The sequence below is a fragment of the Loxodonta africana genome, chromosome 3 (genome assembly GCF_030014295.1).
Source record: "Loxodonta africana isolate mLoxAfr1 chromosome 3, mLoxAfr1.hap2, whole genome shotgun sequence".
NCBI classification, from domain to species: Eukaryota; Metazoa; Chordata; class Mammalia; order Proboscidea; family Elephantidae; genus Loxodonta; species Loxodonta africana.
This window is the reverse complement of record NC_087344.1, coordinates 177,339,881-177,364,961: the sequence shown is the minus strand read 5'-3', so window position 1 is coordinate 177,364,961 and position 25,081 is coordinate 177,339,881. Positions and strand designations below refer to the sequence as shown.

Below are 25,081 nucleotides of genomic sequence, written 5' to 3'. Positions count from 1 at the left end.
GTTCTGTAAACCTTCATCTAAAGTTCAATAAAACAAACAAAAAATTACAGCCTTGAAAACCTATGGGACAATTCTACCCTGTCCTATAGAGTTGCTATGAGTCGGAATTGACTTGATGGCAAGACGTATAAAGCTACAGACAGCATTGGTGCCTGATGCTAATGTATCTTCTTGACGTAAATATCTATTTTAAAAATTATGCACTCCAGGAAAACATACTGGGGAATGCCTTTATTTCACAGATTCTGATATGCATATTTTTTCCTAATATGACAAGCCTGAAATCAAGGTATGTCTTAAAATGATTGTGGGCCAGACAGCAGTCATAGCTGTCATGGATTTTGCATGTTTGAACGGTAGAACGCAAGGATAAAACTTGGAAAATGAATGTCAGCAGCGTGGGAGAAAATCTTGGGAACAGTTGTGGGATACTCTTTTAGTCCTTCAAAACCAATACTGTTGGAGTCACAAATAACAAGCTTTACATGTCAATAATCACAAAAAAAAAAAAAAGGTGGCTTAAAAGCCTGCCATCACTGGCACTTAGCATTTTATACATTCTTTTAATAAATGCTGCATCACTATGTTCTTAATGGCACAGAAGACAATTCTGTGTGGACACAAGCCTCAAGAACGCTCAGTACGTCGTTTGGAAAAATGTAAAAAGGTTTTAGGAGTATTTAACCAATTTGCTTATATTTTCCTTTTACGTACGTACAAGTTGGTCCTAAGATTAAAATCTTTCTCTAGCTAAATACAAACTGTCTAGTTGAATGAGGAAAAAACAATAGGAAAACTTCATTAAAAAATATAGATATATACTACACTGCTTAGTATAGTATAAAATAATAGTCTTGAAATTGATAGAAATACAATAAAAACTACAGGCAACTCGTTGCAAAATAAAATTTTTGCTTAATTCCATTAAAAACTGCCTTTGTAGCATTACCTGTAAACCACAGCATCCTACAGCATTCATTATGGAAGCATTGTGAATAACTCGATAAGGGATTCCCCGCTTTGCTGCTCGCAGAACAAGGTCACTGTGTGTTGTAGCCCTGTAGCAAGAAAAGACCAAGTTATATTAAAGTAACCGACATTATGACTTTTTAAGGCAAGGAAGCTACAATACTTTGGGAGTTCACGTTAATCAAAGTGTCAAGAGCTCTGCTCTTACTTAAATTCTAGGCACCTGCACAAGGCTCTCATCTGGGCTTTGGCTAGAAAAGTGTAAGTCTACACACACCCTTCACAGTGTTGAACTGCAACCATAACACTCTTAAAGTGGCCTTGGCAGCCACTGACAAAAGGCAAGTTTCACTTGTTCCTTTCTCCTGTTAATACCTGTAAATGATATCTGTGGAATGTAACTGCAGTAGTTGAACTCTTGAGCAGCAATTCTCAAACTTTTTGCTTTCAAGGCCCCTTGAACTCTTAAAATTACTGAGCATCCCCAAAAGCCTTTGTTTATGTCGGTTATAGCTACTGATACTTGCTGGATTCTATATTAAAACCAAGATATTTAAAAAATACTTACTAATTTATTAAAAATTTTAAAAAACCATTACATATTAACACAAAAAACATCTTTTTTACAAAAAATATACATTTTTCAAAACAAGAAAAAAAAAAACGTAGTGAGGAGGGGGGGCCAAGATGGCGGACTAGGTGGACGCTACCGCGGATCCCTCTTGCAACAAAGACTCGGAAAAACAAGTGAATCGATCACATACATAACAATCTACGAACCCTGAACAACAAACACAGATTTAGAGACGGAGAACGAACAAATACGGGGAGGCAGCGATTGTTTTCAGAGCCTGGAGCCAGCGTACCAGTCAGTGGATTTTCTGGAAAAACTAGTTTCCCAGTGATGGCTCGGAGACAGCACTCCATATCAAACCACATAAAGAAGCAGACCATGACAGCTTCTCCAACCCCCCAAACAAAAGAATCAAAAGCCTTCCCAAATGAAGATACAATCCTGGAATTATCAGATACAGAATATAAAAAACTAATTTACAGAATGCTTCAAGACATCACAAACGAAATAAGGCAAACTGCAGAAAAAGCCAAGGAACACACTGATAAAACTGTTGAAGAACTCAAAAAGATTATTCAAGAACATAGTGGAAAAATTAATAAGTTGCAAGAATCCATAGAGAGACAGCATGTAGAAATCCAAAAGATTAACAATAAAATTACAGAATTAGACAACGCAATAGGAAGTCAGAGGAGCAGACTGGAGCAATTAGAATGCAGACTGGGACATCTGGAGGACCAGGGAATCAACACCAACATAGCTGAAAAAAAAATCAGATAGAAGAATTTAAAAAATGAAGAAACCCTAAGAATCATGTGGGACTCTATCAAGAAGGATAACTTGCGGGTGATTGGAGTCCCAGAACAGGGAGGGGAGACAGAAAACACAGAGAAAATAGTTGAAGAAATCCTGACACAAAACTTCCCTTACATCATGAAAGACGAAAGGATATCTATCCAAGATGCTCATTGAACCCCATTTAAGATTGATCCAAAAAGAAAAACACCAAGACATATTATCATCAAACTCGCCAAAACCAAAGATAAACAGAAAATTTTAAAAGCAGCCAGGGAGAAAAGAAAGGTTTCCTTTAAGGCAGAATCAATAAGTTCAGACTACTCAGCAGAAACCATGCAGGCAAGAAGGGAATGGAACGACAAATACAGAGCATTGAAGGAGAAAAACTGCCAGCCAAGGATCATATATCCAGCAAAACTCTCTCTGAAATATGAAGGCGAAATCAAGATATTTACAGATAAACACAAGTTTAGAGAATTTGCAAAAACCAAACCAAAGCTACAAGAAATACTAAAGGATATTGTTTGGGCAGAAAACCAATAATATCAGATACCAGCACAATACAAGGTCACAAAACACAACGTCCTGATACCAACTCAAATAGGGAAACCACAAAAACAAACAAATTAAGATTAATTAAAAATAATAATACACATAACAGGGAATCATGGAAGTCAACAGGTAAAAGATCACAATAATCAAAAAGAGGGACTAAATACAAGAGGCATTGAACTGCCAGATGGAGAGTGATACAAGGCGATATAGAACAATACAAGTTAGGTTTTTACTTAGAAAAATAGGGGTAAATAATAAAAAAAAAAGGTAACCACAAAAAGGTATAACAACTCCATAACTCAAGATAAAAGCCAAGAAAAACATAACGACTCAACTAACATAAAGTCAAACACTATGAAAATGAGGATCTCACAATTTACTAAGAAAAACGTCTCAGCACAAAAAAGTAAGTGGAAAAATGAAATTGCCAACAACACACATGAAAAGGCATCAAAATGACAGCACTAAAAACTTATCTATAATTACGCTGAATGTAAATGGACTAAATGCACCAATAAAGAGACAGAGAGTCACGGACTGGATAAAGAAACACCATCCATCTATATGCTGCCTACAAGAGACACACCTTAGACTTAGAGACACAAACAAACTAAAACTCAAAGGATGGAAAAAAATATATCAAGCAAACAATAAGCAAAAAAGAAGAGGAGTAGCAATATTAATTTCTGACAAAATAGACTTTAGACTTAAATCCACCACAAAGGATAAAGAAGGACACTATATAATGATAAAAGGGACAATTGATCAGGAAGACATAACCATATTAAATATTTATGCACCCAATGACGGGGCTGCAAGATACATAAATCAAATTTTAACAGAAGTGAAAAGTGAGATAGACACCTCCACAATTATAGTAAGAGACTTTAACACACCACTTTCGGAGAAGGACAGGACATCCAGTAAGAAGCTCAATAGAGACACGGAGGACCTAATTACAACAAGCAACCAACTTGACCTCATTGACTTATACAGAACTCTCCACCCAACTGCTGCAAAGTATACTTTTTTTTCTAGCACACATGGAACGTTCTCTAGAATAGACCACATATTAGGTCATAAAACAAACCTTTGCAGAGTCCAAAACATCGAAATATTACAAAGCATCTTCTCAGACCACAAGGCAATAAAACTAGAAATCAATAACAGAAAAACTAGGGAAAAGAAATCAAATACTTGGAAAATGGACAATACCCTCCTGAAAAAAGACTGCGTTATAGAAGACATCAAGGAGGGAATAAGGAAATTCATAGAATGCAACGAGAATGAAAATACTTCCTATCAAAAACTCTGGGACACAGCAAAAGCAGTGCTCAGAGGCCAATTTATATCGATAAATGCACACATACAAAAAGAAGAAAGAGCCAAAATCAGAGAACTGTCCCGACAACTTGAACAAATAGAAAGTGAGCAACAAAAGAACCCATCAGGCACCAGAAGAAAACAAATAATAAAAATTAGAGCTGAACTAAATGAATTAGAGAACAGAAAAACAATTGAAAGAATGAACAAAGCCAAAAGCTGGTTCTTTGAAAAAATTAACAAAATTGATAAACCATTGGCTAGACTGACTAAAGAAATACAGGAAAGGAAACAAATAACCCGAATAAGAAACGAGAAGGACCACATCACAACAGAACCAAATGAAATTAAAAGAATCATTTCAGATTACTACGAAAAATTGTACTCTAACAAATTTGAAAACCTAGAAGAAATGGATGAATTCTTGGAAAAACACTACCTACCTAAACTAACACATTCAGAAGTAGAACAACTAAATAGACCCACAACAAAAAAAGAGATTGAAAGGGTAATCAAAAAACTTCCAACAAAAAAAAGCCCTGGCCCAGACGGCTTCACTGCAGAATTGTACCAAACTTTCAGAGAAGACTTAACACCACTACTACTGAAGGTATTTCAAAGCATAGAAAATGACGGAATACTACCCAACTCATTCTATGAAGCCACCATCTCCCTGATACCAAAACCAGGTAAAGGCATTACAAAAAAAGAAAATTATAGACCTATATCCCTCAGGAACATAGCTGAAAAAATCCTCAACAAAACTCTAGCCAATAGAATCCAACAACACATCAAAAAAATAATTCACCATGATCAAGTGGGATTTATACCAGGTATGCAAGGCTGGTTTAATATCAGAAAAACCATTAATGTAATCCATCACATAAATAAAACAAAAGATAAAAACCACATGATCTTATCAATTGATGCAGAAAAGGCATTTGACAAAGTCCAACACCCATTTATGATAAAAAATCTTACCAAAATAGGAACTGAAGGAAAATTCCTCAACATAATAAAGGGCATCTATTTTATGCAAAGCCAACAGCCAATATCACTCTAAATGGAGAGAACCTGAAAGCATTTCCCTTGAGAATGGGAACCAGACAAGGATGCCCTTTATCACTGCTCTTATTCAACATCGTACTTGAAGTCCTAGCCAGGGCAATTAGGCTAGACAAAGAAATAAAGGGTATCCGGATTGGCAAGGAGGAAGTAAAGTTATCACTATTTGCAGATGACATGATCTTATACACAGAAAACCCTAAGGAATCCTCCAGAAAACTACTGAAACTAATAGAAGAGTTTGGCAGAGTCTCAGGTTATAAAATAAACATACAAAAATCACTTGGATTCCTCTACATCAACAAAAAGAACATCGAAGAGGAAATAACCAAATCAATACCATTCACAGTAGCCCCCAAGAAGATAAAAAACTTAGGAATAAATCTTACCAAGGATGTAAAAGACCTATACAAAGAAAACTACAAAGCTCTACTACAAGAAATTCAAAAGGACATACTTAAGTGGAAAAACATACCTTGCTCATAGATAGGAAGACTTAACATAGTAAAAATGTCTATTCTACCAAAAGCCATCTATACATATAACGCACTTCCGATCCAAATTCCAATGTCATATTTTAAGAGGATAGAGAAACAAATCACCAATTTCATATGGAAGGGAAAGAAGCCCCAGATAAGCAAAGCATTACTGAAAAAGAAGAAAAAAGTGGGAGGCCTCACTCTACCTGATTTCAGAACCTATTATACAGCCACAGTAGTCAAAACAGCCTGGTACTGGTAGAACAACAGGCACATAGACCAATGGAACAGAATTGAGAACCCAGATATAAATCCATCCACGTACGAGCAGGTGATATTTGACAAAGGCCCAGTGTCAGTTAATTGGGGAAAAGATAGTCTTTTTAACAAATGGGGCTGGCATAACTGGATATCCATTTGCAAAAAAATGAAACAGGACCCATACCTCACACCATGCACAAAAACTAACTCCAAGTGGATCAAAGACCTAAACATAAAGACTAAAACGATAAAGATCATGGAAGAAAAAATAGGGACAACCCTAGGAGCCCTAATACAAGGCATAAACAGAATACAAAACATTACCAAAAATGATGAAGAGAAACCCGATAACTGGGAGCTCCTAAAAATCAAACACCTATGCTCATCTAAAGACTTCACCAAAAGAGTAAAAAGACCACCTACAGACTGGGAAAGAATTTTCAGCTATGACATCTCAGACCAGCGCCTGATCTCTAAAATCTACATGATTCTGTCAAAACTCAACCACAGAAAGACAAACAACCCAATCAAGAAGTGGGCAAAGGATATGAACACACACTTCACTAAAGAAGATATTCAGGCAGCTAACAGATACAGGAGAAAATGCTCTCGATCATTAGCCATTAGAGAAATGCAAATTAAAACTACGATGAGATTCCATCTCACACCAACAAGGCTGGCATTAATCCAAAAAACACAAAATAATAAATGTTGGAGAGGCTGCGGAGAGATTGGAACTCTTATACACTGCTGGTGGGAATGTAAAATGGTACAACCACTTTGGAAATCCATCTGGCGTTATCTTAAACAGTTAGAAATAGAACTACCATACAACCCAGAAATCCCACTCCTCGGAATATACCCTAGAGATACAAGAGCCTTCACACAAACAGATATATGCACACCCATGTTTATTGCAGCTCTGTTTACAATAGCAAAAAGCTGGAAGCAACCAAGGTGTCCATCAACAGATGAATGGGTAAATAAATTGTGGTATATTCACACAGTGGAATACTACGCATCGATAAAGAACAGTGACGAATCTGTGAAACATTTCATAACATGGAGGAACCTGGAAGGCATTATGTTGAGCGAAATTAGTCAGAGGCAAAAGGACAAATATTGTATAAGACCACTATTATAAGATCTTGAGAAACAGTAAAAACTGAGAAGAACACATACTTTTGTGGTTACGAAGGGGGGAGGGAGGGAGGGAGGGAGAGGGTTTTTTATTGATTAATCAGTAGATAAGAACTGCTTTGGGTGAAGGGAAAGACAACACTCAATACATGGAAGGTCAGCTCAATTGGACTGGACCAAAAGCAAAGAAGTTTCCGGGATAAAATTAATGCTTCAAAGGTCAGCGGAGCAGGGGCAGGGGTCTGGGGAACATGGTTTGAGGGGACTTCTAAGTCAATTGCCAAAATAATTCTATTATGAAAACATTCTGCATCCCACTTTGAAATGTGGCATCTGGGGTCTTAAATGCTAACAAGCGGCCATCTAAGATGCATCAATTGGTCTCAACCCACCTGGAGCAAAGGAAAATGAAGAACGCCAAGGTCACACGACAACTAAGAGCCCAAGAGACAGAAAGGCCACATGAACCAGAGACCTACATCATCCTGAGACCAGAAGAACTAGTTGGTGCCCGGCCACAATCGATGACTGCCCTGACAGGAAGCACAACAGAGAACTCCTGAGGGAACAGGAGATCAGTGGGATGAAGACCCCAAATTCTCATAAAAAGACCATACTTAATGGTCTGACTGAGACTAGAGGAATCCCGGCGGCCATGCTCCCCAGACCTTCTGTCAGCACAGGACAGGAACCATCCCCGAAGACAACTCATCAGACACGAAAGGGACTGGTCAGCAGGTGGGAGAGAGATGCTGATGAAGAGTGAGCTAATTATATCAGGTGGACACTTGAGAGTGTGTTGGCAGCTCTTGTCTGGAAGGGGGATGGGAGGATAGAGAGAGAGGGAGGCTGGCAAAATTGTCACGAAAGGAGAGACTGAAAGGGCTGACTCATTAGGGGGAGAGCAAGTGGGAGTAGGGAGTGAGATGTATGTAAACTTATATGTGACAGACTGACTGGATTTGTAAACGTTCACTTGAAGCTTAATAAAAGTTAATAAAAAAAAAAAAAACCTTAGTGAGAAAAGCATTTATGTTGTACACTTTTGCAAATCTCTTTAATGTCTGGTTCAATAGAAGACAACTGAATTCTGTATTCTGCTACAGTATTCAGTCTGTCACAGTATCACATACAGCCTCTGGGGAACTCTACAGCCTACTCATAAGAGGATGACAGCAAGACATGTAACATCTCTTCTACTATAAAAATGTTTTTATCTCCTGTACCTGCTGAAAGTTTCAGGGACTCCCAGAGGTCCCTGATCCACACTTTGAGAACCACTGCTCTAGGGCTCTAAATTACTGCCTAACTAGACTTACTCCTTTATTTCTGCTCTATTTTAAAGAACTTCTTCTGAAATATAACAAGGCAGAATATACAGAACATTTTCATGGCCTGTCAATCTTTCAGTCTATATATCAGAATTCTATCCAATATAATAATTATAGTTGGAGTTTACATTTGTCTAGCAGTCATTCTCTTTATAACTCTTTTCAGTCTGATTACTGTATATAATTAGCATGTTCATACTATATGTATGTGTATACACATTTTCTGCCTGTTGCCTTTCCTTGTTTTAGATAAACCTAAATGACTCTAACTACGTAGACTGGGGTAGAGAGAGAATATATGTAAATATAAATGTGGATATTGCGGAATGTAACCCCACATCAATTTAGAGCTATATTATTAAAGGCCTTTTTCCCTCTTGATGAAAACTCCAGGACCTACTGGGGAATGCAACATTAGCATGTTTGAGAAAGTACACACAAACAAGTAGAGCCTGTCAACTGGTTAATGCATACCAAGTAGGAAGATCAAGGGCTTTCATCCCATGAGGCAGGCAGACACAGATTAACGAATGCCCACCAGGGAGGCCTGTTTTTAATCACACACATAAAATAAAAACTAGTATGAAAAACAAGCATTAATTTGATTTAGAGTAAGCTTTTAAAAAATGGTATGAATGACAGTTGTAAAGAATGCTTTTAATATCACCGTCTAGAATTTCACTACTTAACATTGAGGAAAACTAGTCATTTGATGAGTTATTTAAACAGATGAACAGAAAGAAAAGCTGGTTTGAAATTATCTCTATCACAAGTTCATTTAAAATGACCAGATGTGGTTGGTGTACTATGAAGATTTAATGACCTGGCAAAGTGATTAGATTTCATGAAACTAATTAGATTTTGTGACACCATAAATGTGACTGAGTAAATTCCTCAGATTTCAACCATAAAAAATTGTAATAAAATTGATATTTTATTATCACAATTATCTAGATTACTTTGTTTCAGTAAAAAGAACAAACTGGTTTGAAACAGGGGCTTAAGCTGCCGTACTGAACATTCCTTCCAGTCTATGGCTCATGGAGATGTTTCACTTGTGGTGCTCAGGAAACTGTGTGCGCCTTTGTGCATACACGCACATGTACGATTTTGGTAAAGCCATATGCTGAGAAACAGCAATAAATTTGTCTTGATAATGTGTTTGTTACTCGAAACTGTTCTGAAGGCAATTCCACAGGAGACCCCAAAATGTTTTCATCAGTGAAATCAATAAAATAAAATACATACAGGTGACTGATTTAAATGTATAGGACTTGGCATTATTTAAATATTAATTTATTATAACATTAGATTGTGGGTATAGTACCACCAAATTTGACATAGGTATGGCTGATGTTCTGAAAATGCACTAAGGTTTGCAACGATATGGTGAAGGTGATGTTCTCATGAACTAATTAAAGCACTGTAAATTGGTACAGTCCTTTTGAGAAGTAATTTGACAATGTGCTTTGTGTGCTAGAAAATATCCATGTCCACAGCTTTTGATTTTTTTTGATCTCATAAACGTATTCTGCAGAATCTACCACAAGGGAACAATCCAAAATGTGGGGATGAAGAAGTGGGAGAAATGAGAAAGGATCACATACGTTAATCCTTACAGGGCAATTTTCTTTTACTGGAGAAAAAATCGACTAATGATAATAATGGCTGACAATTACTGGACAGTTACTAGGGGCCAAGCACTGTTCAAATGCACTATAGGTAGAATGGAAGAAATCAAATGGTCTACATTAATGCACGGGAGACACTTTCGTGAATAATAGTACTTTTTTTTGTTTGTGTGCCATGAAGGATAAGGCACATAAGGATAAAAAATTAGGTGCTCATTTATTATAAAATATATATAGTTAGAGTATATTAAAATACCAGAATGAAATAACAAAAGAGATCTATCATTACAATGAATTTTTTTAATGAAGACCCTGTTCAATTCCTCTGTCTGGAGTCAAATGCTTGAGACTATCATCTCCCACATGACCGAGTCAGATTTATTGACACCAGATTTTTTAGAGTAATTTTCATTCTTTATGTGATTAACGTCAACATTCTTTTCAAGGGCAAAGATGACAACTACATCAACTGACTTAACTATGATTTTTAATTACCTTCTTTAAGAATTCAAGATTGAGACTCCTGGATAATCTTTCCCTTCTTTTTAAAATTTTATTCAAATAAGTAGAAAGGTGCTTACAGTTTAAAAAAAAAGAAGGACTTTATAGGGAAGAATTTCAGTGTTGTGTTCTATGGTTCCTTCCTGGATTATCCATCTAGTCTACTCAAGTTGTAATTCTTCCAGGCCCAATTAAAATTACACATTCCCTACCATCCCTTCTCCAACTACTACATCCCAAGAGCAATCCTGCAAGTAAATAAAAATAACTACATACAATAATTACCTAAATATAAATCTCAATGCAAGGTTATACACGATTAGTCACTGACACAGGGCAAATTAACTGCCACAGGAGTTCAAAAAAGAAACAACTTACTCCTGAAGAAAATAAGGATCACGGAAGAAGCAGCATCTGAGTCGGGTCCTAAACAATCTATTACTTTAATAATTAGAAACTGTGAAGACCAGTGTTTTAAGGAAAAAAGCAAAGCCACGAAGAAGGAAAACTGCAGAACAACTATGAAATGGCAAACTGTACAATTTCACTCGGGAACAGCAGTCACAAAAAGCAGTAGCCAGAGGAAAAAGTAGACAGACTTAGAAGATTAAAGGGCATGAAAAGTCACTAAAGGTTTTCCAGCAGGGGAGTAACAGCATGAAGGCACTTTCTCTAGGCCTCGTTCTCTTCATCTATATGGAATTTTCCATTCTACCACTCCCCTTCACCCACCCCACAATTTCTACCTCTTGAACTTTTACCCAGACCCAGCTCGGGTGCCAACTCTTCCATAAAGTCACCACTGATTAACTCCAAACATTATGCCTTTGCTACACACACTTTTCTATCCTCAAGAAGCCGTGGTGGTGCAGTGGTTAAAGCAAGTGAGTGCTAACCAAAAGGTCAGTTCAAAACCACCAGCGGCTTCGTGGGAGAAAGATGTGGCCGTCTGCTCCCATAGAGATTTACAGCCTTGGAAACCCTACAGGGTCCCTATGAGTAGGAATCGACTCGATGACAGTGGGTTTGGTTTCTATCTTCATCTTATACCCAACTTCTCAGAAGTACATCAAAGTCTGTCACACTTTGGTTTTTTGAAACATTCTCTTTTCTTGGCTTCAGTGACAACACACTCTCTTGGTTTAGACACCTCATTTTGAAGTTACATGTTTATGCTGAAAATAAATCATTTGAATGGGTTCAGACAAGAACACAGTATTTTGAATATAGGCTTTATTGCAGGCTTGCCTTGCTTGGTGACCAAACTGCTAGTGTCAAGATCACTAACTAGGTCATTCAGGGGAGTCAAGTTGGCAAAAAGAAACATGCCACCCAAATTCACTTGATAGTGATAAAATGTCTCTTAGGATGAAATTAGTTCTAAAAAAACAGCAAGCCAACACTGAAGTACTTCCAGTTGCTGCAGACTATCACATGCTTTGGACGTCATGTGAGAGTGCTGTGTACCCTAAGTAATTCAACTTTTTTCTGCCTGTCTTGTGTACTGGGTGAGCACGTCAGTTTCTAGGGCTAGCTGATGCTTGAAGAACCCTTTCAGAAAAGTGGATGGAATATAACGTACTGTCTCCCAAAACTGAAAATGTGTGTGTTTAAATTAAACCAAAAAAGCTGGTAACAGCTACTTAGTAGTAGTATTTATTTTAGAATCCAGTGTATACACGTGAGAATAACTTAATTATGGATTCCAATTTAGCTCTCTTGTAACTGCAGAATTAAAGATAATATCCTCTACTAGACAGACCATGAAGCACTGACGTTTCCTAGGGCTTCATGATAAGTCTTCTCTTCACCACCTTCTCTTCTAAGGTGATTCCATCTATTCTTCTGGCTTTAAATACCATCTATATACTGATGACTTCGAGAGCTGTATCCCCAGAGCTAGACCTGCCCTGAGCTATAGAAGCGGGTATCTAATTGCCTATCCGACATCTCAAACTTAAATGTTTTCCAGATTCGACTCATTTCTTCCAATTCTGTTCCCTATCGGTTTTCATTTCAGCAAGTGGCACCATCAATCACTCAGTTACTAAAGCTAGAACCCTAGAAGTTAGACTGACTTCTTTACCTTCCCTCATCTACTACATCGGTGCTGGCACTGCTCCCTCCTAAACACATCCCACGTGTTCCGAGCAGAACTGGGCTCCACAGGGTTGTCAATAGCTGCTTTTCCGGAAGCAGATCACCTGGCCATTTTTCTGAGGTGCCTCTGGATGGGCTTTAACTGTCAACCTTCTGTTTAGCAGCTGAGCACGTTAACTGTTTGTATCACCAAGGTGGATAAATATAACCCAGCCTACTTTTTTCTCTCTTCCACTGGAGTCACTCTTGCCTCCCTAAAATTCATTCATCCAAACATTCAGAGTGATCTTTAAAAAACATCAAAGAATCTAATTGTGACTATTTCCAGGTTAAGATTCTCTACAAGTGTTCAAAGATCCTCTTTAAAGTGTTAAAAAGAAAAGCTGTCACTTTGAGGATGAAGGTGCACCTGACCTAAGCCATGGTGTTTTCAATCGCCTCATACGCAGGCGAAAGCTGGACACTGAATAAGGAAGACCAAAGAATTGATGCCTTTGAATTATGGTGTTGGTGAAGAATACTGAGTATACTATGGACTGCCAGAAGAACAAACAAATATGTCTTGGAAGGAATACAGCCAGAATGCTCCTTAGAAGCGAGGATGGCAAGACTTTGTCTCATGTACTTTGGACATGTTATCAGGAAGGATCAGTTCCCAGAGAAGGACATCATGCTTGGTAAAGTAGAGGGTCAGGGGAAAAGAGGAAGACCCTCAACCGGATGGATTGACACACTGGCTACAACAATGGGCTCAAACACAGCAGTGATTGTGACGATAGTGCAGGAGTGGGCAGTGACTTGATGGCACCTCAGAACAACAACAAAGGTTTACCACTGTACTTAAAAGGAAATCCCTACTCCCTCCAAGGCCCGATGTGGTCTGGCTTCTGCCCACCTTTACAACTCTTTCTCATGCTCTTTTCTCCCTCACACATCCTGGCTTTTTAGCTCCTCGAACACATTCTTCCTGTTCCCTCTGCTTAGCAAACTCTTCTCTCCTGGTATTCCTTTTCATTCTTCAGGTGCCAGCTTAAATATCACCCCCACAGAAAGACTTTTCCCTATGACTCTGCATAAATAAGTTTCTTCTTGCTATTCCTTTTTTTTTTTTCCATTTACAGACGTGTCAAAATTTAGTATTTTTTCCTTTGCCTACTGCTAACCTACCCCACTAAACTGTAAACCCATGTTTTACCATCTAGTATATACTCATCACACAGGAGTGCCTATGTGAGAAAGGTATTCAAAAGATATTTGTTGAATGGATAAATGTCAGTCCAAGATATCCCTGGTGTTCCTTTGTTTGTAACCTTAGGCAAAATACTCAATAACTCTTTCAATTAATATTTAATTAGTATCTACCATATGCCAAGTTTTTCAAAGGTAGCTAGAGAGACAGAAATGTGAAGGGAATACAAATCTAAAGGAAGAGTAGGGTCATACATCTATTAAAAAAATAATGGCAAGGCAGTATAGAAAATTAATATGAATAGTATGTGTCAGCAGTTAAGGGGGGAATATAATTTCTGGTTGGGTTAATTAGGGAATAAATCATGGGAGAATGTGCTGTGTGAGCTGGGCTTTGAAAGATGGGTGGGCTCTGACAGTCAGACAGGGCAAAGGGCATTACAGATGAACGAAGGTGAGAGGGTGGGAAAGCATGATGATCACGGAAGGGCAAACAGGTTGGCATGAGCTTGGGTTTCAGTACAGGAGTAGCAGGACATAAGGCAGAAGGATATGTTGGTCAGTGTTTTTAATATCTGGTCAATAACAGACTTAATATCGCTCATTTCTGAGCCCAGATTAGAATTTCAAATTACAGGTTAACAAGTATGAATTTGACTACAGCATGAGTTAAGAGTCTGTACATGGACCAGGCAAAAGGTTACTGTATTAGACCCACTGTACAATAATAAACTTGAATTAGGTAGAATGAAGGCAAAATGAAAAAGACTGAAAGAATATTAAAAAACTTGGCAAAACAAAAGTCTATACCCGTGCTTCTCAAACCAGGGCTTCAAACTGGTTCTAAACGGTCCAGACATGGCTGATGGAAATGAGGTAGGGCTTCGAACTGGTTTGAAGTGGTTCAGTCACAGCCGATGAAAACAAGGGCAGCCTATGCGTTATACAGCAACCAAATCTCTTACACATAGCGATGGCCCCACTGCTTTGAACATGAGTTGCTTTCCACAGTCCTACCAATAATCCAATCTCCCACATTAGGAAACTTTCAGGAGCCAACAATCCAATCTCCTGCATCAAGAAACTTTCAGGAAACAACAATCCAGTCTCCAGCATGAGGAAACTTTCAGAAGCCTGATGCAGGAGACTGAATTATTATCAAGATTGGAGACCAATACACATTCCATGTGGCACTGTTGGCCACCATCTTTGAGTGAGGCACTGCTTATCGTTTCCCACTCAGGTCAAAAGGTAAAGCACAAGAGATGTGGTTGCTATGCAACATGTATGTGGCCCTTGTTTCCGTCAGCCATGACTGAACCACTTTAAACTGGTTCAAAGCCTTGCCTTGTTTCCATCAGCCATGATGGAATAGTTTAGAACCAGTTCGAAGCCCTGTCTCAAACTATCTCTGGTGAAAGGCCAATATTTTTTTTAAGTTCTGAACTGTAATGGAATAATAGTTTTGTAAAAAGCAATACAAATGAATTATTAGAAAAATAAAATATAAAATACAAGCGCCAATTTCTTACTATTATATTCAACAGGCATAAAATTACTTTTTAAAATGGCTATAAAAATTCGTAAGTGCTTACTCTCAATTCTATACTTATCTCAACATAAACTGGTAACAGTTTGTGGACTGGCACCAGTATACAAACCACTCTTGGAGTGGCACTGGTTTTTGGACTTTGTTATTGACTGGATACCATGAAAGTCAAAAGTGATCCAAGATTTCTTGCCTAGGTGGCTATAGAAACCGTGGTACCATCAAGTTGGGAATTTTGGTCAGAGACGGTGTCACTGTAGAAAACATGAATTTTAGGCAGAATGCGTCAGTTGAATAACGAGAAAACCCTACCAGAGACCCAAGACATTTTCTGTATAGTAGGATTTTTCATTACTCTTATTTTATTTTACTATTACACGCTAAAAAAAAAAAAAAAAGACAGGTACTACTAATTTGGAGGAAGCCTCACTTTTACAGAAAACAATGTCAGAGGCTAAAATAAACTATTTAAATATTTTAAAAAGTGTGATTATCCAGTGTCGTTTGCAACCAAGTATACTGATGATTCACAATTTCTGGCTCCTCATATTGATATAAATTACTTTTTTTTAACAGACAGACAGACAGACACACACGTAACGCTGTTCTTTGGAAAAAACATCCTTGGTGGTAGGCTCACAGTGATTTAATTGCTCTTATGTTCCTTAAGTTTGTGACATAAATCCTGAGTCACCAGCTGGAAACAAAGAACTCTTCTGTTTGACTTGACATTAGAGATTGATGATGCTTGACTGGACACATAGAATCCCATCTTTTTGGTAATGGGGAAGACCAGAGCTCCAATGGATACAAGGAATTGAAATCAGAGGCTTAATAAACAGATACATTCAAGGCAGTATTACCAGATATTAGATGATTAATTAAAAAAAAAAAAAAAGCCTAGGACAAAGGACGCAGAATATGCTTGCAATTATCTGCGGCAAATGGAAGGCATGACTTTTGCTAATGTAATAGCTTATTTAATAACGATGTACTAGTTAAGCCATTTGATGCCCTAAGAGACCTTCTAAAAGAATAGCAGAACCAATGATATAAACTTTAGACTCTGTACTTGGTAACTCATGCAGTGATATATATGTGATGGTATCTTTACCAAGCAAAATTTTCTTCATTAATTGCAAAGATAATGAAAGCTTAAACTGTGAAAGTTTAGATAGGTCCTAGGTAAACAGAGTTCTCCATTAGAATCTGGCAGGTAAAAAAGATTTTATATGTAATAGATTAATTCTTACTGATTAAAAAAAAGTAAATGAATTAAAAACTCAAAAATATCTGCTTTGACTTACCCAAAGGGATCACCAACCACAAGGAATGCAACATCACTGAGGTCAGCATCCTCTAAAATATTATCTGCTTTTTGTTCCACTTCTTCTCTATCAGCAACGATCAATTTTCTTCCATAAAACTCTTCCTATAGATTTAAATACAATACCAAAATGAGACAGCAGGTGACCATTTCAACACACACAAAACAATCTTTGTCTGGGACTAGTGCAAATCTTGGCAACGTTCCAAACACATCATTGACTACAACTCATCAAAGAGCTAGCAGTCTATATCACGTTGCGATTAAACTCTGTCTTTGGGGCTATCTTAATATCCCAAGGGGAAACAGACCTCTTAACATCTGAGGTTCTTTGCATGTTAAATTTATTTATAAATTTGGTTCTAATAGACCAGGCAGAACACTGTAGGATGAACACAGAATACATATGTATGAACCTTATTTCAGAAGCATAATACAGAATAAACACATTAAACAATAACTATAGACACACATGCCAGGTGTTTATTAAATTTTCTATGGGAAAATCTATGGGACCTTGGCTAAAACAAAAACAACTTCAATGGAAAATAAAACGAAATTAAGATTTAGCTGTTTACAGAACCAGTAGGCATTCCTATGTAATGCCAGGAAAAGACCAATTTAAAACCGTATTCCTAGCTCCTGATTAGCAGGCAGAATTGCAGGAGGGAAAAATAATTCTAAATACATAGGAAGTCTCCATATAAATAAAATGCTTTAAGAATTAATCCCCTGAAGTTCAAAACTAGTACACAAACCCATCAGGCTGACTGAACCAGGGCAGCAGCAGCATGTAAGGACAGTGTGGGCTCGTATGTTAGTGGTTACAAGCTATTATGCAAGATCATGAATCTTATAACTGATTTCCTGTGGACTAACCTGCAATTTAAGTACAGTAACAGCAGATACATAAATAATACTATTTCTTACACACTAATTTTGTTTGGCTCTTTAAAAGTTGTAAAAATGGCTGCTGTGGAAGAGTATTTGGTACTCAACGATATTTGTCAAACAAATGAGTAAATGAACAAATGATTAAACATCCGAAGATAAAGGCTATAGTTCCAACTTTAACAATTATTTCCTAATACTTAATGAGACCTTTTACTTTCTTCCTGTATGAAGTCCTTGATGTCATCCCACAACTCACCTGGTCTTCGGCATTCGTGTCCAACGTGTCCAATCTATTCTTGAGATGGTCTCTTAAATTCAGGCGAGATATACTCAAGGTCTTACTTTGGCTCTCGTGGACTTGTTTTAATTTTCTTCAGCTTCAACTTGAACTTCTTCAGCATACGAGCAACTAATGGTCTGTTCTGCAGTCAGTCTTGTTCTGACCGACGATTCTGAGCTTTTCCATCATCTCTTTCTACTATTCCATCCAGCGAGGTCCACATGTATAGTTGTTTATGTTGTTGAAAAAAGGTATTTCCAATGATTAGGTCTTTGGTCTTGTAAAATTCTATCATGCAATCTCCGGCATCTTTTCTATCACCAAGGCCGTATTTTCCAACTAGTGATCCTTTGGAAACTCTGGTGGCGTAGTGGTTAAGAGCTATGGCTCCTAACCAAAGTCACCAGTTCGAATCCACCAGGCACTCCTGGGAAACCCTATGGGGTAGCTCTGCTCTGTCCTATAGGGTCACTATGAGTTGGAATCAACTATGAATTGAAATCGACTGAATTGGAATTGACTCAATGGCAATGGGTTTGGTTTTTTGGTTGATCCTTCGTTTCCAACTTTTGTATTCCAACCACGAGTAACTACCAATGCATCTTGACTGCATGTTTAATTTCAGACTGCAGAGGTTGGTGAAAATCTTTAATTTCATCATCTTTGGAATTAGTGGTTGGCACATAAATTTGAATATTTGTATTTACTGGTCTTATAGGCATACAGATAATATCCTATCACTGACAGTGTCGTACTTCAGGATAGATCTTGTTTTTTTTTAAAATAATGTGGTGTCATTCCTCTTCAAACCGCCTATCCCAGCATAGAAGACCATATGATTGTCCAATTCAAAATGGCCAATACCAGTCCATTTCAGCTCACTAATGTCTAAGATATCCATCTTCAAGTGTTCCATTTTATTTTTGACAACTTCCAATTTTCCTAGATTTATACTTTGTACACTCCACATTCTGATTATTAATGGATGTTTGCAGCTGTTTCTTCTTATTTTGAGTCACATCACATCAGGAAATGAAGGTCCCAAAAGCTTGACTCCATTCATATCATTAAGGTCGACTATACTTTGATGAGGCAGCTCTTCCCAACTTGTACTTTGAGTGCCTTCCAATCTGAGGGGCTCATCTTCCAGCACTATATTAAACGATGTTCTGCTACAATTTATGAGGTTTTCAGCGGTTAATTTTTTTAGAAGTAGATTACCAGGTACTTTCTCTCTTGTCCGGAAGCTCTGCTAAAACCTGTCCAATAAGCAACATCATGATAAACACAGAAAAGATTGAAGTTGTCAAGGATTTCATTTTACTTGGATTCACAATCAATGCCCATGGAAGCCAAGGCCAAGAAATCAAATGCCCCATTGCATTCGGCAAATCTGCTGCAAAAGACCTCTTTAAAGCGTTAAAATGCAGAGACGTCACTTCGAGGACGAAGGTACACCTGACCCAAGCCATGGTGTTTTTGATTGCCTCGTATGCACGGAAAAACTGTACAATAACTAAGGAAGACTGAAGTAGAATTGATGCATTTGAATTATGGTATTGGTGAACAATATTGAATAAACCATGGACTGCCAGAAGAACTAACAAATCTGTCTCGGAAGAAGTACAGTCAGAATGCTCCTTAGAAGGGAGAATGGCGAGACTTTGTCTCACATACTTCGGACATGTTATCAGAAGGGACCAGTCCCTGCAGAAGGACATCATGCTTGTAAAACAGAGGGTGAGCAAAAAAGAGGAAGATCGTCAACGAGATGGACTGACACAGTGGCTACAACAAAAAGCTCAAACATAGCAATGATTTTGGGGGCTAGCACAGGAACGGGCAGTGTTTCATTCTGTTGTACACAGAGTCACTATGAGTTGGAACCAACTCGACGGCACCTAACAACAACTTTATGAGAATCTGTTCCTCCAATGCTAAACAAAAAAAAAAAAAAAAACTTTTCCTTTTCTCTGCATATCTTCCTACAGAAAATGTTCCAGAAGTCCCCATGATAATGGTGTTTTTACAGATGAAAAATGTTCTTTATTTCCCACTTTACCACGTATTTTTCTCTTAATCACTAATTTTATTTTACTTTGGTTTTAAGAACCCAGAAAACTTAAAAAATAGTTGTGCAACATTTATATTCACTTATTCTAAGAGAACAAATGCATAATTACTGGAAAAATGAAAAAGGCAATGGCCTTTTCTGAATATCTAATCTTTCTTAAAGAAGACCAAGTCACATGCTACTAGCCTTATGTGAGCAGTAATCTACTCCATGTTTTATAGGATTTGAACAGCAACCAAAACTCTACATTCTCCTCAAGTCTTCTATCATACATCAGTCTGTATTTATTACTTTTCCTAACCTGAAAAACATTTTATCATCTAATTAAGACAACAGAATGCTTATTAAAAATATCCTTTAAGGAGAAACACATACAAACACCCCAATATAATCAAATGTCTGAGTCTCTTAGGGAAAAAAAAAAAAAGGATTTGAAAAAGGGAAGATATAAAATTTCTGGTAGTCTAGTGGTTAAGGTTTGGTGCTTTCGCTGAGGTCTGAGTTCGATTCCTACTCAGGGAATAACATCCTCTTGTTATAAGCCCTGGTGGAATAATGATTAGGTGCTGGGCTAAGCGAAAGGTTGGTGGGTCAAACCTACTGGCAGCTCTGTAGGAGAAAAGACCTAGAGATTTGCTCCGATAAAGATGATAGCCTTGGAAATTCTACAATACCGCAGTTGTATTCTGTCCTGTAGGGTTAACATCAGTCGGAATCAACTCAACAGCACACAACAACAACATAACAATAAAGATGACTAGTATTATACAATTTTTCTGTATTTATTCATTCACTCACTCACTCACTCAAAAAATATTTCTCATGCACATCCTCCATGCTAAACTCTACGCTTGAAGTTAGGAAACAGTGGTGAACGATACATACGAGATCGCTGCCCTCGTGGTGCATACTGTCTAATACATGCTCTAGGAGCATCAATCCTACCAAATGTCAGGGAAGAAAAATAAAACAGGAGTGCTATTTAACAAATGACTTTATTTTGTATTATGGATTATTCAAGGACCGATTAGCCAGTTTTTGTACACTATTAGCCCTAATATTTCCATTCATGAAGATGAAGGTAAAGCTCCAAATTTATTCTTGATTTAAGTTGGCAGTTTTTACATATGGGGACAGGATAAAAACTAAAAGTTAAAATTACTTTCAGGTAATTCTAGGAAACACAAGAAATTAACGATTGCCTCTAGGAAGGAGAATTGGGGTAGAAACCTTTCAATGTACATACACCTCTTAGTACCTTCTGAATTTCAAGCCATTTAATGTATTACCTAGTCAAAAAGAAGAAGAGTAGATGCTTAAAGTAGTATATGGAAACAAGTGAGAGAACAAAATCTTAAAAAGGAGCACTAACATTTAAAGGAGGAGTAAAGAAAAAAAGGGCTTACAAGTGGATTGAGAAAAATGGAAAAGTAGGAACAAAGCCAAGAAAATGTGTGTCTTGAAAGGTAGTTTCAAAGACTTGTCAACCATATCGAGAGACAAAACATACACAAAACTATCTTCTGGAGTTCTGAACTAGGAGATAATTGCTCAACAGAGAAATATTTCAGTGAAATGAAAGTTAATCTGCAGGGGCCTGAGGCATGAAGTGATGCAGAGGCAATAGGGTAGAATGCTTTTTCAAAAGGCTTTGGATAAAGGAGATTACGGAATTGTTAATATGGGGAAAGGAGACTTTTCAGAATAGGCAATACGTGAATATGATTTCCAGCTGAGGGAAAGATATTAATATAGGTTGAACATAAAAATGAGTAAATAATTGATGGGAGGTTCCAGAGGAAGAGGGAAAGGAAGGAGTTGAAAACGAACAAAAATACATCTAGACAGAGTTAGCCTTGAGCAAGAAGAGGATTTCATCTTACAGGTCATTTTCTAAGACCAGACGGTAGACAGATTCAGACTTAGATTAAAGGTACCCAAAAAAACCACTGCCCTCAAGTTGATTCCAACTCACAGCTACCCTGTAGGTCAGAGCAGAACTTCCCACCTGGGTTTCCAAGGCTGTAAATCTTTACAGAAGCAGACTGCAACATCTTTCTCCCACGGAGCAGCTGGTGGTTTCATACGGCCAACCTTTCGGCTAGCAGCTGAGCGCTTAACCACTGTGCTACCAGGGCTCCTTGATTAAAGGCAGATGGGAGGTTAATAAAGGTCTTAGCTGCTGGCCTCATTTTTCTCAGTATGAAGTCCTTCATGATATTCTCTGTCTCTCCCATCTCAATCCAAAGAAATATGATTAGAGGAAAAGGAAATAAAGGGCACTAATATTTAGGAAAGGTAGGGAAGATGATGAAAGAGTTACTTTAATGAAACCCATGAATAAGTATAGCAAATGCCTGTGTTTTCGTCCTTCATGCTTTTGCTCATAATTATTTCTTTAACATGGAATGTTCCTCTTCTTGTCCCTAACAATTCTTATCTTTAATAATCGTCTTTCTCTTCCCCTTAATAAATCTTATCTGTTATAAAAAAAAATTTATAACAATAATTATAATAATACACTTACACTAGGCTCACTCTGTGGTCAGACATGGTTCTTAAGAACTTCATGCTTATGAATTCATTTAATCTTCACCACAATCTATGAGATAGGCACTATTTTTTAATCCCCATTTTAAATATTAGAAAGAGAATCATAGAATAATTAAGTGAATGTTCATGCTCACAGAGCTAGTTTGTACAGAACTTCATATGTGCTGCCAGTGGGGCATATCTGTATCATATCACGGCCTATATGACTTTGGACAAGTTTCTTAACCTCTCTATGCCTGTAAAATGGGAGCAGTAATTATAGAGTAAAAATCCTATAATAATTAAACATGTAAAGCATTTAAAATCGTACACAGTAAGTGTTCTGTAAATGTTAGTGATTATTATTGTGGAGGAACTGATAGTTTAGCACCTTAACAAAGTACACGTAATTCACCTATAGGTAAAGTTGGATCTATCCCTAGATCTTGTACAAGACTCTACAAATACATTTTTGGGGAAATTTTTTTAATAGCAGCCAATGGTACACCTAAAATTTGGTTGTTGTCGTTGTTAGGTGCCACTGAGTTGGTCCCAACTCATAGCGACCCTATAGGACAGAGTAGAATTGCCCATAGGGTATCCAAGGATTGGCTGGTGGATATGAACTGCCAACCTTTTGATTATCAGCGAGCTCTTAAGCACTGTGCCACCAGGGCTCCTAAAATTTGGTTATCACTTAAAATTTACAAAGCATTTTCACATATGTCATCTTAAGCCTAAATAAACCTCTGATGCAGTCATTACACCTATTTTACAAATGAAAATTTGAGGTTGAGCAGTTGGAAAATATGCTCATTACTAAGTACCATTTCTGAAAGCTCCCATGCCAGGAATTAGACTAAGAACCTATGAGGTAAGTACTTTTATCCCCATTTTACACATTAAGAAAGTAAAGGGGCTTGTTCAAGGTCACATGACATGTGGCAGAGCTAGGATGTAAAACCAGGTCCAAACTTTGCTTTATGCCACACTGACACCTAACTTATAAAACTGCTGATCTGCTGTTTATCTCTATTCTCTTAGATGATTTTTAAGTTCATTCTAGTTTTCTTTGATCACTCGTTAGAAAAACATTCCCATCATCTTGAGCTTAAATATTTTGGTTCCAACCTAAGAGTGATGAAAATTGGAGCCAATAGGTCAACACTGGACAATAGACCCAACTTTTGTTTTCATGCAAGGCCAATTCAAACAGCAGTCTTTAATTCTTTAAGATTTTAAAGTAACTCTGAGACCTTCAGAAATCTCTAGGTTGTGAGTCTCGAGTCCAGAAGACTTGATATTCTCTAGGCCACCTATTTGGAATACTCTTGTGTAGACAATTCTGAAATCCTCTCCCTCATCCCATAACATGCCCATAAGTCTTTTGTATTAAGGACATTCTACCTGGAGTTTGACAATGAACCTAAACTTGACTCTTCCAATTTTTACTGAGCTACTCTAACAAATCCTATGGATACTTAGTCCCCACGCTCAACATATACAAGTGTATGAGTGTAAGCCCCATTGGAAGAGGTCTATTTCAAGGTAAGATCTCTCTGGATATGATACAGATAGATTACTACTCCCTACAGAATTACTTCAAGGGGAGAAGCTTTCAGCGTGGTTTCTGAATATATAACCAATTCATTAAGGCTGTGTCAGTACCTCATTAGCACTCAACTCAGAAAGGATTTCTTGGCTATCTCATGAAACAAGGGATTTTGATAACTACCCCCAGGAGTATGAAATAACTTTTCCTTTCTTATTTACTGAAGAAAGCCACACAGTTAGACTTGTAAAGCAGAGCAAAATAACCTTTCATTTTCCAAATCACTTGGTTAATGTATTTTTTCCATTCTTGTACTTGTCAGATCCTTAATGAGCAGAGTGTGTGTTTTAAAGAGTATAAAAAGCAGAGGTGAAAATTCTGTTCAGCTTATTGTACTTAAAATCAGATCGTAGCTTTCTTCCCAGAAGGCTGGGGAATCTTAAGCACCTACCAGGGCTTCCTTCCCTACAGTCAGGATTGAGGTGTAGGCCTCCAGATACACTCGACTGCAACGCTTTACAACTTCCAGGCCCTTGACTGTGATGTCCTTAGCATCTCCTAGGCCCAAGCCGATCAGGTAAAGCATTTCAAACTCCAAGGGGAGGGAGTCTGCAGGACGAAGCGAACAAGAAAGACAAGTGTCAGCTGCACCAAGGGTGCCTAAAATCCAGTGATGTACTCGAGGCTGAAAACCAAAGTAGCATAAGGAGGAGGCGGTATATCATTCTCAGACAAGGAGTACGGCTCGAGGACCTCATTCCACGCCTCAGGCAAGGAGTGAGGCTTCAGAATCTCATTCCACGCCTCTTAAACAAGGACCGGAATATCTGTTTTTAACAACTCTACCCCACTTGCTTATTACCCAAACTTGGAGGCAACCATTTACCCGCTAAGAGAATCGTAGCTAGTTCCCTGTCCTCCCCAATCTCCTAAATGTCGCCTTCCGGCAGAGACCGCG

The 25,081-nt window shown here is 37.8% G+C and overlaps 1 protein-coding gene across 5 annotated transcripts in view; it reads right to left on the bottom strand.

The window, feature by feature from the left end:
• The window catches only part of DPH5 (diphthamide biosynthesis 5), a 79,305-nt gene extending 54,596 nt beyond the window's left edge, over nucleotides 1-24,709 (bottom strand). For all 5 annotated transcript variants that reach the window (XR_010321512.1, XR_010321513.1, XR_010321514.1 and 2 more), the window contains exons 1-3: nucleotides 24,575-24,709; nucleotides 16,772-16,896; nucleotides 950-1,058 (exon numbers count right to left, since the gene is read on the bottom strand). Coding sequence is in view for 2 of the 5 variants with exons in the window: in XM_023547422.2 (XP_023403190.1) it covers nucleotides 950-1,058; nucleotides 16,772-16,896; nucleotides 24,575-24,709 (369 nt within the window). In the remaining 3 variants the exon portion in view is untranslated. The remainder of the gene's footprint in view (nucleotides 1-949; nucleotides 1,059-16,771; nucleotides 16,897-24,574) is intronic.
• Between the last annotated feature and the right edge of the window lie 372 nt (nucleotides 24,710-25,081).